At 34.8% G+C, this 18,975-nt stretch overlaps 1 protein-coding gene across 1 annotated transcript in view; it reads left to right on the forward strand.

The window, feature by feature from the left end:
• LOC128202919 (mitogen-activated protein kinase kinase kinase 3-like) overlaps nt 1-18,975 on the forward strand; it is a 60,585-nt gene that overhangs the window by 21,340 nt on the left and 20,270 nt on the right. The window contains exons 3-5 of the mRNA XM_052904097.1: nt 11,758-12,341; nt 12,787-12,945; nt 18,444-18,501. Coding sequence (XP_052760057.1) covers nt 11,775-12,341; nt 12,787-12,945; nt 18,444-18,501 — 784 coding nt within the window. The 5' untranslated portion in view covers nt 11,758-11,774. The remainder of the gene's footprint in view (nt 1-11,757; nt 12,342-12,786; nt 12,946-18,443; nt 18,502-18,975) is intronic.

Here is an 18,975-nt window from a genome sequence, read left to right on the forward strand (position 1 = left end):
GGTCAAGGTCACACTTAGGTGTTTATTCACAATGCAGTGCTGCATATATAAGGACATAGAGTATAGGTTTTCGTGTCCGGGCTGTACATTTCCCTTGTATGGACATATTTTGAAATAACTTGCCATATGTGTTTGACATACCAAGTTGATTTGTCGCTTGCAAGACCCGTGTCCCTACCTCTAGGTTGTCGTGTCCGGGCTGTAACTTTTTCTTGTATGGACATATTTTAAAATAACTTGCCACGTGTGTTCAACATACCAGGAGACGTATTCCTTGCTTTATATTATTATGAAATGGTGCATATATGCACATAGATGTCATAACCGGGCTGTAATTTTGTCATGAATATGACAGATTTACAACAAAAACTTTGCACATGTGTTTCGCATATAAAGATTATAAATATAAAGATTGTGTGTCGTATGCAAGATTGACATGCCTACATCAAAGGTCAGTGTTTGATCTTTAACTTTTCATGTACTGACCTTGTTCATAGGTCAATGTCACATTCAGGGGCATTGTCACATACTGTGACAGCTCTTGTTAAATAAAGATTTCTCCCTTATCATAAGCGCTTTATTGACCTTCCATGCTAAAATGTGGGAGGTAGGGGAAGGCCGAATATTAAAACGGTTCAAAATCTATATTTTGTGTAGATTCGTGGTAGAATAGTTTTTAAGAGTAAAATATGCAACCTTTGTATCATGTAATAAGAACGGACTAAGAGCAAAGTCTACAAATAATGTTTTATCAGAGATTTGTTAAAATTGCGTGTGTTTTTCTGTGTCAAAATTATCTAGACTAGCCAATCAACTAATGTCTCATGGTTGATTGATGATTTGTTTTACAGCTGGGACCAATAAAAAAAGCTTTTAGGCCACAACAAATTGATCATTTGTTCGTCGGATTTTCCGCACCTAAAATTAGGAAAACGAAAAAAAAATAAAAAAAAACTTTTTTTTGCGCCCGCACATACTTTTTGGCCGCGCATATTTTTTTTTGTTTACTGCTGAATTTCCTCTGTTTTCTGAACTTCTTTTACATAGAATTTAAACCTGCAACGTCGACTTCGCCTTTTTTTGAAGGTATTTCCAAGCTTTACATTCTTCGCGAGCAAAATTTCCTCGTGTCAGGACAAAATCAGGTCCGGGTAACCGCAAAACAGCCTATTTGTTGACAGTCTTTTTTGTCGGGAATATTTTGCAGGGCACACCGTTGTTATTTATTTCCGGTATTAATTTTCAGGTTAGTTTCAGTTTTAAAATACACGTTTAAATGAAAATCAGTGTCATAGTCAATGGATTATAGTCTTCAGTAAACAACAACAGTTTCACGGCGTCGAAGGCAAGAATTATTTATGTGTGTTTTAAGTAATTCATTGTTTTGTACTCAAAATTTAGTGTTAAATAATAAATAAATTGGATTTTGAGGGCAAAACTTATATTAAAATACACGGACACACGACTTACAAGAATTGAACATAAATTCGTGAGTTATTTTTTTAATTCTAAAATGCATTTCTCAGTTTTCATATACTCATAATTGTTATAAACTGATAAAAATAGTAGGACTTGTAAATGTTTTAGAAATATTCCCCCCTCCCCCCCGCCACCCCCCACCCAGGGTCCGGGGGTATACCAGGGATAGCCGGGGAAATTGGCCGTGTTTTTACCTTCCATGTGGCCCCGCAGTGCCAGATGAATGTGGTGGATTTACCCGGGGTTGACTGGACCGAAAGTCCAGTAAAGTGGCCTGTGATTAAAGAGGCCTGTTTCTTACGGGCATTGAAGCTATGGAGGCTGTCATGATATTCTTTTTCAAGGCACAGACCTACATGTATAAACCATAGGTTCGTGGTAAAGGCGAGGTCTTGAAAGGAAAACATCTTTATTCCACCACCTGCTCTAATATAATGATCGTTGCCACATTTGCAGATTTGTTTCATTCTGCTTTAATTATGTTGTCCCACAATTTAATCCACAGTGTCTTTTTTTAGAAATGTTCTCTGTGTTATTTACATTTTCGATCTTCTGCAATGTCAAAGTCACTTCAATTTTATCATGTGCTTCAAGAGGTTCAAATTTAGACCTGACCCAATATTTGGAAATGCTCAAATGATGATTTACTTTTACTAGTCTAAAATGTTTTTGGTGATAGTAAGTTACGGAATGAATACAATAGTTTTCTTTTTGGTCTTCAAATAATTGCACGTTACTATGAGAAATGTTGTCTTTACAATATATCCACGTTTAAATTGAAGTTAATAGTAAAGCACTGGATCTTATTGCCATTTGTTAAATATTGAGACAGATTTTCATGTGTTACCATCAAAACCTTTTCATTTATAACTGAGAACCTTAATGTTTGCAATTAAAAAGCATTTCTTGACATAATTCATGATAGTTGTATGATAAATTTGGTAAGAAATAAACTGTTTATTTTTTTTTAATTTTTCGCTTTGCGCTCGCCTCTGAATTGCCTTAAATTTTAAAAAAAAGTTTTGTTTTTTTTCGCTCGCTCGCTCCTACATTTTTTTGGGCAAAATCCGTAGAACATATGATCAATTTGTTGTGGCCTTAGATAATTTATAAAATAGTAAAAACACTTGTTTTTAATGCACCTCCTGACTTCACAATAGCAAATATTGTTCTCAAAATAGCAATTAAAAACCCCACACAAAGCATTGTTGATTGGATGTTTTCAAGCCAAAATCTCAGGAACAATTTGCATAGCTATTAAATGCGCCTTACGACACTTATTTTAAACATGTAAACAATGCTTTCATCCTTAGTGTTACTGTATAAATTTAAGAAAAGTGGCAACTTTTAAAAATGTATTCACACTCGAACTCCAGAAAGATATGGCGAGTTTTCCTTTTCTTTTTTTGCGATGTCATATAATTTCGCGACATGGTAGTTAAAAAAAGTCAAAGGCATTTCTTTTATAAAACGATCTACCAAGGTAGAAGTAAACAATCTCGTGGTTATTTTTTTAGTATTTGTACAACCATCTATAGATAAGTAACCATTCACGGCTAAAAGCCTAAAATGGGTTAACAGTCTAATTGACTTATTTATACTTTTATTATATATATATATCCACTTTTAAGTCAGCTACTAATTTGCGTACAAATAGTGACAATGTAACTTCTTGTTCTTATAATTGCATCAAACGAACATTTTACTAATCAGATGTTACAGCTCAATACTTAAAAACTTCATACCCCAGGGCTCTCACTAGGCTGAAATTTTTGGGAGAAGTGACTTCTCTCTTCAGTCAATTTAGGGAGAAGTGGGGAGACTTTAGGGAGAAGTGATACTTTTCGTAACACCTGATACAAAAACTATGCCATACCACACACTTAAGTTTATATTCACATTCAAATTAATTGCTATAAGTATAACTATATAAAATGTTCACAAATAATGTATCATTTTTGGCTCAGCAAAAGTGTATTTGTCAATGTCACATAGTTTATCTCCAAATAGCATCTAAAATGAATCAAAAACCAAGACAGCTAAGGATTTGAAACAATCAAAATGACCTTATAAATGAACTGTCAATATAGTAGGGGGACGAATCTTATTTGGTACGTTCGGGATGGGTACGAATGTCACATTCAGCTATGCTGTTATATACTTGTCTCTGGCTAAATAATTTTCAATATGCTGACATTTAAGAACCAAATGACATTTAAATCACTGTTCTTGATGAATTTTTTACCAATACATAATGGGAGGTTGAGAAATTTACTCGGAAAATTGTTTTGACAAAATGGCGATCTCGCCGATTTTTTAAAGTCATAAACAGGAGGAAAATACTGTAAGTAAACACTGCATAAAGCAAAAAAAGAATATATTTTTGTGTTTTCAAATCATTTTTTTATCATTTCATTTTATCATGAACATTTCACTAAAACCAATCAAATATTTGTTGATACGTCATGTTATTGATTTTCTTAGCGCCACCTTGCCGATGGCCCGAGATGGCTATGACCGTCTGCTTCAAAACAACAATGTTTAAAATGTCTTGCATTGTTTGATCAATACATATATCAATTACTTTTTAACTTCTTTAATGCTTGACAATATTTTTCATAATTATGTTGCCTTTTCAATCCGATTAAGACGAACTTATATCATTTGATCAGGGACTTCTCAATGTACATTCTGATTGGTTGACCATCAATAGCTCCGCCTACTGGCGATGTTTTGGTAATTGGATGGCACGGCCCAATTATCGGATTAGGAGATTACCTAATTTTATGAATGGCTAATTGCGGTGTTTTGACTAATGTGACAGTGGTCAAATACTCGCTGATTGACAGATTTACAATGTGCTAATTTTTTCGGCGAAGTCAATATCGCTTTGATGATACAAATGGGCGAAGTCTGGGAATTTTAGGCGACCACTTCGCCCAAGTCGCCCCCTCGCGAGAGCCCTGTACCCTGATTTTAAACTTTTATCGTTAAAGTGGCAGCAATGCCATTGAAAATCTACCATATAAAGTCAAGGAGCAACTCGTCAAATGCAGCTTTATAAAACAAAACATAGATCGGAATACTTTTATCTCAATGTTAATCGAGACCTTGCTCAAGCTCTACTACACTTTATATTTTGAATTAATCATTGACAGTTGGCTTTAGAACTTATCGGAAATATAAAGTATTTACTTTGAATGGAGTTTGCAGTGAAATTCATTATTCCTTTTTGTTGCCCACAACTATTTATAAGAGAAAAGATACCTTCAATTTGTAAACAGGTTTACTTGTATGAGAATGGTGCTTTATTATGCTTTATACAGTACACTCCACGCAGAACTACCACTTTCCGTTTTCCTCGGCGGATTTTGGTCATTGGACACGACATCCAATTTATCATAATCCGCTTTCCTCGGTGTTTTCACTCGTTCACCCTCCGAGGCTTATCAGTCGACCGTATAATTACAATCGCCTCATTACTCGGGATAGAAAACACCGCGAAACTCCGAGGAAACCGATAAGAATCTCCTACTATACAGTTGTACCTGATTTTGTGTAATTTATTTGAATACTGTTCTTTTATTGTATTGTTTCAATATTTTTCAGACTTATTTGCACATAATAAGACTCGTAATCCCTTGACGGCGCAAAAATGCAATATATGTCTATGTCCATTTTTGACCGAGTTCTAATTATATCTTACTCATTTGACTTCCAACAGTCCCAGTTACTTAAAGAAATGTAAACATTCTGTTTGCTACTTATATTCAGTTAATTTCTCTTAACTGTTGTACATTTAAACCTGCAGTTTGATAAAAAAAAAGGCATTTTTCGCTATAGCAAACATGCCAGATAACTAAAAGTAGTCTAAATTAAGCGCACAATACGTCACTACAAAATTTGCGTATCACGTGACTTCCACATTGTCAAAAATACCGGTACTAGATTGCGTTTCGTACGTATAATTTCTAATTATTAACTAAGAAATAATGGTTTCAATATTTGTAAGCACAATATTTATACTAAACACTGTAACTTTCATAAAATAGTTTAATTGAAAGCTGAATTATATTCATTTAGGGTAGGAAATAGATTACGACAATATCTTCATACAGATGTAGATTAAATCGGCGATTTTTTAAACCACAGAACATGAGTTACCTTCGTACTTTTTTTTTTACTGGAATGTGGAAAAACAACTGATATGTATCACAAAAGAAATAGTGACAGGGAAAAATATTCACACCTACATGGTACTCAACACCTGCATATTACTCCAAGCCAATTTAGTTCTCAACAACATAAAAGCTGTATGACGTAATTATGGTAAACAAACAACACGTGGTGTTATATCTTAAATGTGTGCGGATATCAGCAGGCAATTAACGAATATTAGTTGAAAGGTAAATTAATAACTGAACGAGATTATAAGTATCTTCCATAGCCGAGAGTGTAAGATAGGCTCATTCGGACCCGATCGTAGGGTGTTTTGCGGAAACGAGGTTTACCGAGGGTCGGGATGAACCTATCTTACACAAGCGGCTATGGTAGATGCTTTTTCTCCCACCACAGTTAAACAAAATTAAGTAAAAATGTATTTTTTTGCTGGAAATCTTTTGTGCTTAGTGAAAATAATTGCGCATGGATATGCGATAATTCGTGGTTGTCATGGATATGCGCGCAGTGATTCAGATTATGTTAATAGTCAAATAGTTCTATGGAGAGTGAAGCATTATTTCTTGAAAGGTGCGTGAAAACTGTTTTATGGTAACATTTGAAGGGGGAAATAATTAATCAGTGTTCTAAATATTGCCATAAAATAAGGTTTCCATGATGCTACTGACGAGTCTTCAACAAGGGAGGTTATTACAATGCGGCGACTATTAAAAATGAGTTCCATACGGGCATTTTATCTTCGCCCGTGGGCAAGATAAGAATTTCTAGCATGGTTAAATTATGGGATCTACTTATCTGAGGTGGGAGAAAAAGATGTATTGTTTTATTGAATAGGTATTCTTTCTTTCTTTACGAGAAAAATTGATTTTTATAAACGAAATGTAATTATATATTATACGGAGTTCCGCTTTGAGGCCAATAAAACAACACGAATAGTGACAGTGGGTTTTCTTGGCATAAACATTCGTCAGGCACATAATTCACAGTTTTGCAGATAACGTGTTGTTAAATGTAAATTCAACTAATTCGAATGATGGATTTGCATACGTTACTAGTTAATTGTACATATCTTTCAATTGTCCATAATAATGACACTGTATTTTTACTGAGCACATTTGGGACTACGGTGGCCATATGTTTTATCTTTGCCCAGGAAACGTTCCAGATTGTCTTAAAATTTGACTTCCAAATGTCCTGAGATTGGAAAGAACCTGAAGTCAGTATGTCAAAGTACCCCATTTGAGAGCCCATTTTTGTAAAAAACGTAAGTCCATCAAGGAACAAACCCTCGGATTTGCTTTTATAGCGTAGTTAAAGAAGCACTCTTACTCCCAAATAAGATTTGCCATAATTAATAATGTTGCTTTTATTATACCAAAAAGGATGAATAAATGTCGAAAACATTGGTTCTTACGAAGGCTAGTAAGTTTAATTTGAAAGAAATGAGCATAAAACACGGTATTTCTACCTTATGAGACTATAGAGGACCACAGTAAATCTTTTAGCATTCACCTATGATTTAATATTTTTTGCGCTTTCTGCTATTAAATACACGGTTACAATCACGTTATCAGTAATTAATATTTTTCATAAATGCATTATTTAGTAATAAGTTAAAGGTTTATAAGTAAAAATGGTTGTTTGTTATACATGTGTATGTATTTATGTAAACACAACAAAATAAAACAACAGTATGGGTGTTTTTAATTAGGACAAAACAATTTGTAATAATTGTGATTAAGGGAAAACGTTTTATGAACAAAATCGGATTATCCAAAAATGTTTCCATGTTAATATATGTAGAAAAGTAGAAAGTGCATTTTGCTTCCGCGGTACCAAACCAAAGGCTCAAAGAAAAGTCAGTGTTTGCACTTATGGACATTATTATGACTTCATCGAAAGTTTTCAAAATATGTACAGCACAGTCTTTGGCTGAACGGATTGAACCAAATCACTGATAACGTACGATAAAGCATGGGTTCTTTTGTGGTGAAACTTTTTTTTATTTTAAGAGCTTCCGTTGCTTTTTGGATGCCATCCTTTTGGGAGTCTCCCAATGTAATTTAGATAAGAAGTTCAGGGCATTTTATCACGTCTAGACAATGTGTCAATTTACCATATAAATAACGGTTCCCTTTGCTTATAATCAACATTCACGAAGATGCCGGCAGCAGTATAAGAATTATATCTTGATAAAATATTTAATAACGTTCGTCAGGTCCGAAGTTCTGAAAAAGAGTGATTTTGACGGGAAGGTTAGAACGGGTAAATTGATTAATAAACACAACCCCCCACAATTAAAATATATTGATGGCTCACTCAAACAAGAACCGGATTGACCACTTTTTATATAGCCATTGCTTGTTAAAATTAATAAGATACAAATGGGATTTATTGATGAATTTCTTGAAAACCGGTTTTTGTCGAAGTGCTCATGATGTATATACTGCAATGCAAATGTAGATATGTGTTCTTCAATGCTGTTATAAGTTAAATTATTTAGAAATTAGGGATTTCTGAACCACGTGGATACCCTCTTTTCATTCAAATTATATAATTCATAGAAAAACATGTTTATGTATAAATTCTGTATCACCATTTCTTGTCGGTACTACTATCTATGACAAAAGTCCAGCCGTATTCGACCTTTGAAGTGCTATACAATGTTACATTCCACTGATATTTCGATATGAATAATACTGTTAGTTATTTGAAAAGCAGCTAAGAAATTAATACTCCTTGTAAGCGATCATGTGTATAGATCTCGCTTGCGCTTTGTTCAATATTTGTCGCTGTCATACTTGTTAACTTCAATACCGGCCGTAAATGCGAGTATTTGATTTTGGTTGATGATTTCCACGATTTTATGAATCCTGTTAAGTCTATTTAATACGCTGTTAACTACTTCCGTTTTACATGTATGGACGAATCACAAGGCTTTAACGTTTAATTTCTATAACGACTTCCAAACAAACAATTACTTATATACACTGATTAAACTAAGGGGTAAATAAGACTCTAGTTAAAGGCTTGGACTTAACAAAATACTATGTAATTATATCGAATACTGTAGTTTTAATCTTTGTTTCTTATTAACACTTTAAGCAAAGTATAATTGTATCACCGAATTTGGATTATAACCAGAGTCAACATTTTACTTATTTTCTTAAATGTCTTTTTATTCTTATTCTTCTCTTATGAGATAAACTCCTTTGTCGTTCATGTGACCGTTTAACCTCCCTGTTTACAGCTCAATTAAAAAATAGTGTCGTGTTTAGGTCTGTTTGAATAGCTTGCTGAAGGAGCAATGTGGAACAGGGAAGGATTTAAGCTATCCGACCCACAAATATTTGTGAATTCCAGATGCTCAGTTAATTATTACTTTGGTATCATTTGGTAGAGATTATGTGCAGGAACAAGAAATTTAACAAATAAATAACAATTTAGTTTTTTTTTTGGCCTTCTCATAATGCAATTTTTGTATATCGCGTCCGATTTTAGCTGAAATAAAATTTGTGATGTACTTTTGGTAATTTATTTTACATATCAGAATTCAGCAAGCAAATACCTTCTTACTGATAACAGTATTGAAAGAAGTCAGAGTGCCTGTAAATTTAAGTATTTATACATAAAGATGATAATTATTCAGCGCTCTCTGACGTCACTCTTTTCTCGTAATTAACTTATAGGTAGTAAAGCGTGCCTCCAACCGAGCTGAATTTGAATCTGCCCTCCCTCCCATTTTATTTATTCAATTAATAGGTTTTGTCTCACTGTTATGTCATTGAATGTACTGTGGATACTGTCTTAATAATTGTGTGTCTTGTTCATATGTATTGAATATTCATGAAGCGTATTGTTTGTAATGTTTATATCTGTTTTTAGTTTTGTTATGCCCCCTTCGAAGAAGAGGGGTACCTTAAGGTTTAAGGTCGCATTAACCTTAAATGATAAAAAGTTGTACGAGTGTTAACTCAACAGTGCCTTCACCCATGGCCTTCAAACTTGACTTGGAGGTTCGGCCTGACTAGTAGGTGACACCTTTTGATTTTGGGGGTCATTGGGCCAAAGGTCAAGGTCACATTGACCTTGAATGATAAAAAAGTTGTCCGACTCAACAATGCCTGCACCCACAGCCCTCAAACTTCACTTGTAGGTTGGGCTTGACCAGTTGATGGCCCCTTTTGATTTTGGGGTCATCAGATCAGCAAACTCGACAATTCCTTGACCTATGGTCATCAAACTTGACATGTTGTTGCTTTTTTTACTCTCCGAAAATCTTTTTGTCTGAAACAGTTATGCAGACCCTTGCTATTTTAAATAAGGCATAATTAAGTGGTCAGCTACCATGGTTGTTCAAATTATGCCCCTGGGATCAAAACTGGCACTGCCCCGGGTTCACAGGTTTCCTAGAGACTTATTTAAGAAATATTTTTAAAATCTTCTTGTTTCAAACCACAAGGCTCATACCTTTGATATTTGTTGTGGAGCATCATAAGATGACCGTCTAGCAAAACAGTTGAAATTATGCCCCTGAGGCAAACGCTGGCCCCACCCTTTTTGACCTACGTTTCAATTTTAAAGCTACAGCAATGAAGTTTGGACCATATGTAAAGAACTAGCTTATTTGTGGACCGGATACCTTATCTGGGTCAAGAAACTACACGTTATTCTCCTTAGAGCAACGTACCTTTCTTTCATTCTAAACCTTGGTCATATCATGGCAACTTGTCAAAGACAACTTCGGTAGCAAATGGAAGTAAAACATTAATTAGCTTACCTAATTAAATATCTTTCTCGATGTTTACTAGCGATTGTTACACTGTTTGATAAGAAGTTAAAATTAGCAGTCTTTTGGCCAAACAAATCAGTTTTACAAAAGAACCGCGGACGCTACTTTTTTAAATAATAATAATGAAAAATTAAGTACTGTGAAATCATTTATATTCGTAGGCATGAAATTTCGTGGTTTGCCGAAAAATAACAATTTCGTGGCTTCTTGGATTCATGGTTTTTCATTTTTGAAAAAAAAAAATCGAAACTGCGATCATTCTAGATCGTCTGCATTATCTCCACGCGCTGGCCGTGATTTCCGTTTTTTACGTCACTCGGTTTATGACACTCGCTAAAGTGCAGTACGACATGCCAATTTGTGCATATACCCATGTAAATTAACGATTTAATTGGAAATCAAGGTCATAAAAGAAGATGTACCCTGTCATAAATACAGATAGGCGAAGCCATTGAATGCCAATTAAGAATTTTGCAAACTGTGAAAACACCGAGAAGGTCCGTAATTTTGAGTAAACAATCCCTATAAAGATTGCTGATGTCTACAATTTCAATCACTTTTGAATATCATCTCAATTTAATATTTATTCACACGTTTTGTTTAATAAGTATATTGAACGCATTGTTTTGTACATTGTCACGTTAGGTGCTCAGTAACCTCCTATGTAATCGCTTCATTATTTCATTAAAGAAAAACATCGAGAACCGACACACATCACTCACATCTTTTATACTTGGAGATTTTCATGGACAGCACATGTTTAGGCACGTGCTTCAGTCATTTGTTTCATAAAAACACATTAAAATGATTTGGTTTATTATTTGTTAAAGGCTGATATAATATATTTACAAAACAATGATAGTAAGATATACAATGAGACGGATATTTACGCTGTATACTGCGGCCTCTGTAACGAATAAAACTAGACTATGTACATAACAAGGCAATAAAGGGTTTATATTTCGTGGATCACCCAACCCACGAAAACCACGAACTTTAATGCCCCACGAACATTAATGATTTCACAGTATGCAACAGTGTGTTTTAATGAGTTTAAACGAAAGGTTGTTCATGGATATAGAGAATTACAAAAAACAAAGTCCTAATATAATTATGTATGAACTAATATTATTATAAATACAACTTTTTCAAGTTTTATATATATACTCTAAATTACTTAAAATAAACATTTTTTGAAAAATAAGCCAATTCATATAGACAGAGTTCAACGTCCTTTGGTATCTATCTAAACTACTGGCTTGAATCACTTCCTCATGGGTTACCATCGTAATGATTGTTTTTATCAGATATTGATTCCGGTCTGATGGCAAACATATGGCTTCCTACTGATTTACTGAACGAGAAGGAAGCCAATAACTGGATCAAGGCCGCCTTCGCAATCAGAATCACTAATGAGGGTCTACAAGGTTTTGTGGATGATGTGCTGACATGCGTACACCAGGACATCTATAGCGCCGTTAGAACATCCAAGGGTCTTCCATCCGGGGCAGCATGTGCACATTGTTTCACAGAAAACGTGTTGAATTGCCCAACTCGTGGGATATGCACCAGTACTAGAAACTGTAGATTTCATAACTGTCCTCAAAAACTGTATGCTCCTTGTCCAGTCGGGATTTGTGAATGCGTCCGTGATGAAATAGTCAAACATCACAGGTTTTCGGGACCATCATGGAAGAATACGAACGCCGACAAATGGAGCACCATTCCCTGGGAGATAGGCAAGTGTTTCCTGCCTCCTGATGGCTACAAGACCGTGTCCTCCATCAAAGACATTGACTTCAACGGAGTGATCGCCGTCATGATGAATTGCGAGGATTTCCGGAACAAGCTGTCGTTTAACAGTGCGACACAGCAAAATTTATTAACAGAGGTAAACATATTAATCACACTATAAACATATACTATTCCAATTACTTTTTAAAGCTGCACTCTCATAGATCGACAGTTTTGTCTTTAATTTTATTTTTTTCCTGGAATCATCTGATTTTGGCATCAACACATTTAATTCAGTCATACAAGATAACTCAAGAACGTTCCTCTATTGATTGAGAAGCTGACGGAAAACTCATTTTTCTTAAAGAAATACTAACTCTTTAGCCATAAAACATCAAATTTCGAGCGTAAATACGAAATAACTGCAATCTTATAATTTGTCCGCAGTCTTATTTCACTGGTTTTCAGATATTAACGCAAACATTGGCAAAAACAAACAATTTAATACCATACAACCATTACAAAAATACTATCATATTGATGATTAAGCTACTAGCTACAAGCTATGTTAGTCAAAACTTATTTCAAACATTACATTTAAGGTTCGGGACATTGGTCGACGCGTACGCCATTCCCATGACCAGAGGGTCAAGAACACAGAACTAGTGGACTTCCTGTTCAAGCTCCGCACTCTGCTGGAGGATAAGACTGAACTAGCAAATCGACCCGAGGCACAAAACGCTGTTGAACAGCTTAAGAAGGTACTAATTAAAATGATTGGTGACACATCTGAACTAGCATTTCAACCCAAGCCACATCATGCCGTGGAACATATTAAAGAGGTATCACTTTATATAATAGAGGACACAACTGAACTAGCATACCGACCCAAGGCACCACACGCCGTGGAACAGCTTAAACAGGTATGACTTTATATAAAAGAGGAAACAACTGAACTAGCATACCGGTCAAAGGCACCACCCGCCGTGGAACATATTAAACAGGTTTCACTTTACATGATAGCGGGCACAACTGAACTAGCATACTGACCCGACGTACAACACGCCGCGAAACAGATTAAACAGGTATGAATTTACATGATAGATGACACAACTGAACTAGCATACCGGTCCAAGGTACCACACGCCGTTGAACATATTAAACAGGTATCACTTTACATGATAGCGGGCACAACTGAGCTAGCATACCGACCCGTTGGGCACAACACACCGCGAAAATGGTTAAACATGTATGAATTAACATGAAAGATGACACAACTGAACAAGCATACCGACCTAAGGCACAACGAGCCTATGAAGGGATTAATCAGGTATAACGTTACATATAAGGGGACACAACTAAAATAGCTTACCGACCCGAGGCACAATTCACCGTAGAACAGATTAAACAGGTATGACTTTACATGATAGATGGCACATCATAATTAGCATAACGCCACTAGGCACAACACCCCGTGGAACAGAATAAACAGGTTTGACTTTAAATGATAGAGGACACAACTGAACTAGCTTACCGACCAAAGGCACAATACGCCGTGGAACAGATAAAACATTAGTGTTGTGCCGATGATTGATTGTAATCGACATTTGATCGAACATGCTTACGTCGGCGACAATCGATAGTGAAATTTAAACAATCGATTATAGAAACGTTACCGATAAACGCTTAAGATTTTGTCATGCAATTATGTTTGGATTCTGGTTAATGCTACTTAATATTAAAATGTTATGGTGTTACTATGTTAAGTTATCTAGTCATATTCTTATCAAGTCAGTAAGTCACTAAAGTACCTTTTTTTCACATTTTCTTTTTAATTTAACTGCTAAAGGATTGGTTCTCAACTTCTCATGTTTGAGGTTTAAAAGTGATATTTAACCGTTTACTTTTTACCACGTAAGAATTTGGTTTTCGCAGTTTTCTGAAAAAAATGTTCTTGTAAAACATATAGGATTTTCACCTGCGTGTATTACTTTTTAGCTCGACCATTCGAAGAATAAGGAGAGCTATCCTAGTCACCCAAGCGTCGGCGTAACCACTTATGTTAAAGTTTTTGTAAGAGTTTATGTACCACCTCAAATATTTTCGAAGTCCATTGACATATGGCTTTGAAACTTTGCACACTTGTTCACCATCATGCCCCCAACTTTTACACAGGAGGAGGTAATTCTATCAAGCATTTTGACAAAATTATACCCCTTTTTCTACTTAGAATTTACGTTAAAGTTTGCGTACCACCTCAAATATTTTCAAAGTCCATTGACATCTGGATTTGAACGCTTGTTCACCATCATGCCCCCCAGCCTGTACACAGGAGGCGGTAACTCTATCAAACATTTTGACAAAATTATGCCCCTTTTTCGACTTAGAATTTACGTTAAAGTTTGCGTACCACCTCAAATATTTTCCATTCAATTTATGTAAATATATCAGCACATCATGTATTGCATTGAAATCTAATCTAACAGTGATCCATGCATGTTTCGCCTAAACATTTCAATCCATACACCGAAAAGCGGCGGAATAGTCGAGCGCGCTGTCTCTGTGACAGGTCTTGTTACTAATTATTAAAAAGAAATTGATATGTTTCTTTGTATTTTTTTTTGCACATGTATACACTATTAAATGTAAGGTAAACATTAAATCCTGTGGTCTCATGTCCAGTAATAGTAAATTGTAAACACTAAAGAATAGTTGCCTTCTGAATAAAAAATGTAATTTAAACACTATTGTAAGAGGAACATTGGTGCTTAAGACTGGCATGGTGCATGTACTTAAACCTGTATACATGCCTTAAATATGATGACCAAAGATAAGATAATGATGAAATCGATAAATTATCGATCATTGATCGGTTTCAGAAACCGATTATCGATGGTAATTTTTCTGTCGGATTCCCAACATTACTTTACATGATAGCAGAGACAACTGAACTAGCCTACCGACCCTAGGCACAACATGCCTTGGAACATATTAAACAGGTATGACTTTACATGATAGAGGACACAACTGAACTAGCCTACCGAACCTAGGCACAACATGCCGTGGAGCAGATTAAACAGGTATGACTTTACATGATAGCAGAGACAATTGAACAAGCCTACCGACCCTAGGCACAACAAGCCGTGGAGCAGATTAAACAGGTATGACTTTACATAATAGATGACACAACTGAACTAACTTACCGACCCTAGGAACAACACGCCGTGGAACATATTAAACAGTTATGACTTTACACAATAGATGACACAACTGAACTAGCCTACCGATCCTAGGTACAACACGCCGTGGAACATATTAAACAGTTATGACTTTACACAATAGATGACACAACTGAACTAGCCTACCGATCCTAGGTACAACACGTCGTGGAACAGATTAAACAGGTATGACTGTACATATCAGAGACAACTGAACTAGCCTACAATGTACCAACCCTAGGAAAAACACTGAACAAGAATACCGACCCGATGCACGACACTCCCTGGAACTGATTCCATGTATGACTTTACATGATATATGACACAAATGAACAAGCATATCGACCCAAGGCACAACACGCCGTTGAACAGCTTAATCAGGTATGACATGATATAGGACAAACTAACCGTAGACACATAATTATCCCAAGAGGTATCGCATACATGAAAACACACCCAAAACACCACTTTTGTACATGACATTGTGTTCCGACGGCATGTTTGTTGAAGAAGTAAGCAAACAAGACTGTTCTAAGGTTGTTGTGTGCACGTGTACATTGGAGGTGAAATTTGAAAACAACAACATTCTCTGTAGTTTATGTCTATTTAATCATCATAAACAGTACCGTATTGAATATTTAGTTTGAATGTACTTTCGTGAACTGCCATTCCTATTTGTTAGGCTTATTGTACGAAGTAAGTGCTGAAAAGTATGCCTCGAAAAATGATCGAGTAATTGTAGTATCATTAACAGCCTTGTTGTCGTTGTCGTACAAAAGCCTCTAAAATTTGCCAAAACATATAATATACGTTGAATCTTATATACAAATGTTACAAGTGACAATTTTGTAATAATGCAGATAGCACTGATAATAAGTTAATTCTCAACATAACTAAATAACCGTTCAAGATAATCAAATGAAAGTGTGTGAACATGTTATGATGGACACATTTGTAGCAATGCACTAACAAGTGTCGAATAATGTCCTTCTGCAATTTGAAAAAGTCATGCCAAATTTTTAATGATAATTAAAAATTAATTATATTAAACTTTGTACACATGCTACCAGTGACAACATACACATGTTTAGCAAGGCGCATAAATATGGATTAAATAATCCTCAAGTAAAATCCCTTGTACTGGTTGAGTACCTAAATCGGAACACTTTCGGCACTATTTTTTGAAATATTTTTAGTTAGACTTGCCTCACAACTACAAAATTTTCCATCGGCATATTAGAATGCAAGACCAACTGGTTGATATAAATGGTATTTTTCAAGATACTACCAATCTGCATGAAAAGTACGTTATTAACCGCACAGTAAAGGACTGCCATTTTTGTCCACGGAGTACCTAAATATGGAACAGTTTTAATTCGTTATTATTTGTATGTATCCTATTCAAATTATTGCCTCATGTTTTGTTAAGTGTATTAATAATAGCTTGTTTTGTTTTTTGTCATTTAAAATTTGACGATTTAATTACAAAACGTGCAGACTATACCAGTATGCTGTAAATGTGGCAAGCATGGACGTTATTCCCCCGCGTAACATTTATGGACATTTAAACATGAACAACAATGATAGTAGCATTTGAAATACTTACCAGAGTATGGTGTTCTTTGGAACTTGTATCTAAGGCTAGCGCCTTTATTGATTAAAAATCGTAAATAACCCGATCGAGATCAGAAAAACGCTTATGGGTTTTTCATATTAAGGTACTGTTCCAATATAAATGTAGGTACTCACCAAGTATAAAAAAACAAAACAAAAAACAGACACGTTTGCGTTTGCTCTTTGGCGCTCTTTTTAACATGGATACGAATTAACGAACACAATCTTCATACAACACCAGAATAGACCTTTATGATAAACATTTCATAGACATTTTTAAGAATATTGAAACATTTCTGTAAAATGCAAGTTCAACAAAAAACTAATCGTTCTTTGTATTTATAGTCAAAATTAGCATTCTTATCAGAGGTTTGTTACTTTTTGCCAAAACACATTGACCTTGTTTTGCGCAGTAAGGTAGGCAGAAATATTAAACCCTGGCCAAAATTGTATAGCTGTATTATTCTGTAAACGTGCTTCAGCTTTGCATTGAAAGAAATATTTTGCATTTCATATCTAAAATACGCCAAAAAAATCCACATATGCATTTAAGTACGGTAAATAATAGATTTCACGCCCTAACGGGTCAGCAGAGATGCAATAGGGATACATTTGGTATTGATACCGATGATACACAGGACCGATGTAAATATGACAATTATAGGACAAGTAATATAAAACATACATTTCATATACGGCAAGAAGGTTTTGGATAATTGTCAATTTCATACATTAAAGTCATAAATCTAAAATATTTTTTTTTCAATTATAGGGCGATACAACTAAATAAACTAGTATTAAATTGGAGTATAATAAAGAACATAATGAGTCACGCTTAAACTCATTAAAACTATGGTGCTTTGAGCCATTACATTTGAAATTCATGCGTGAATTCATTCCTTTGTTTTACAAATCGTAATTCGCGCGTCATTGTTTACAGTGGCAATGAAAAAGGGGAAAACAAGTTCAGTTGAATAGATTAACACATTAATGTAAGTGTATATCTCTGCGTCCGTGTAGAAATTATATGTTGATCATATACTATTTTGAAAAAAAAATATCGCAGAAAAATAACCTTGAATTATTTTTAGATCAAGAATTCCCCTATTCAAGCAGCATGAAATCCGAGATTGTACGGAAATAAACGAGATTAAACCTCGTTACGGTTGTCCTTAATATTGTACTTATTTTTTTAGTTATATTTGGGTCTTTTTACTTGATATATCCCACTGGTTATTCAAATTAGGCAGTGATATATACCTTCTAAATTGTATAAAGCAATGAAATAACATTTAAGAGTGTGGCCCGCGCTGATGTCTTAACCCAACGTCAGAGCACACAAAGCATGTACAAAATTAGCATTACATTACATTTTGTGAAGTAAACTTTGAATTATGATTTATTTATGTTATTGATTTTGTTATCAGCTGCAAGTCGCCGCCTTGGAGATCATCGATGTGAATGAACAGGAGGTGTTGAAGAAAGGTAAAGAGTCGATTTTACCCCGATGTTTAATATAATAAGTTAAATGAGTAAAGGTTTAAAAATGAAAGTTGCTTTAGAATATGTTTAAAGGTTGTACCAATATCAAGACTACTAACATATAATTTCTTACTTTTAAACTGTACTGTTATTATTCCTTTTTTTATCTGTGAGGTTGTAGTTGATTGTATAGATATACACGAGGCTTACTGATTCAATGCAATGTTAAAATTCACTAATAACTTCTTAGTTTTTATTAAAAGTTATTTCCCAATTAAATACTTATCATAAAAGGTGGTCCAGATATGCATATACATGAATTGTTCATTTATGGAACCCGTATTGTCTTCTTATTTTGTTTTATAAGCCGTTTGAAATTGGGTATTTCTCACAAACACGGTTTGATAGGTTCGTTATACTGATTCATGAAAAGGGAAAAACTTATGGTGAAAATAACTATAGAGGAATAACTGTGTT

Source organism: Mya arenaria, chromosome 9 (assembly GCF_026914265.1).
Source record: "Mya arenaria isolate MELC-2E11 chromosome 9, ASM2691426v1".
Classification (NCBI taxonomy): Eukaryota; Metazoa; Mollusca; class Bivalvia; order Myida; family Myidae; genus Mya; species Mya arenaria.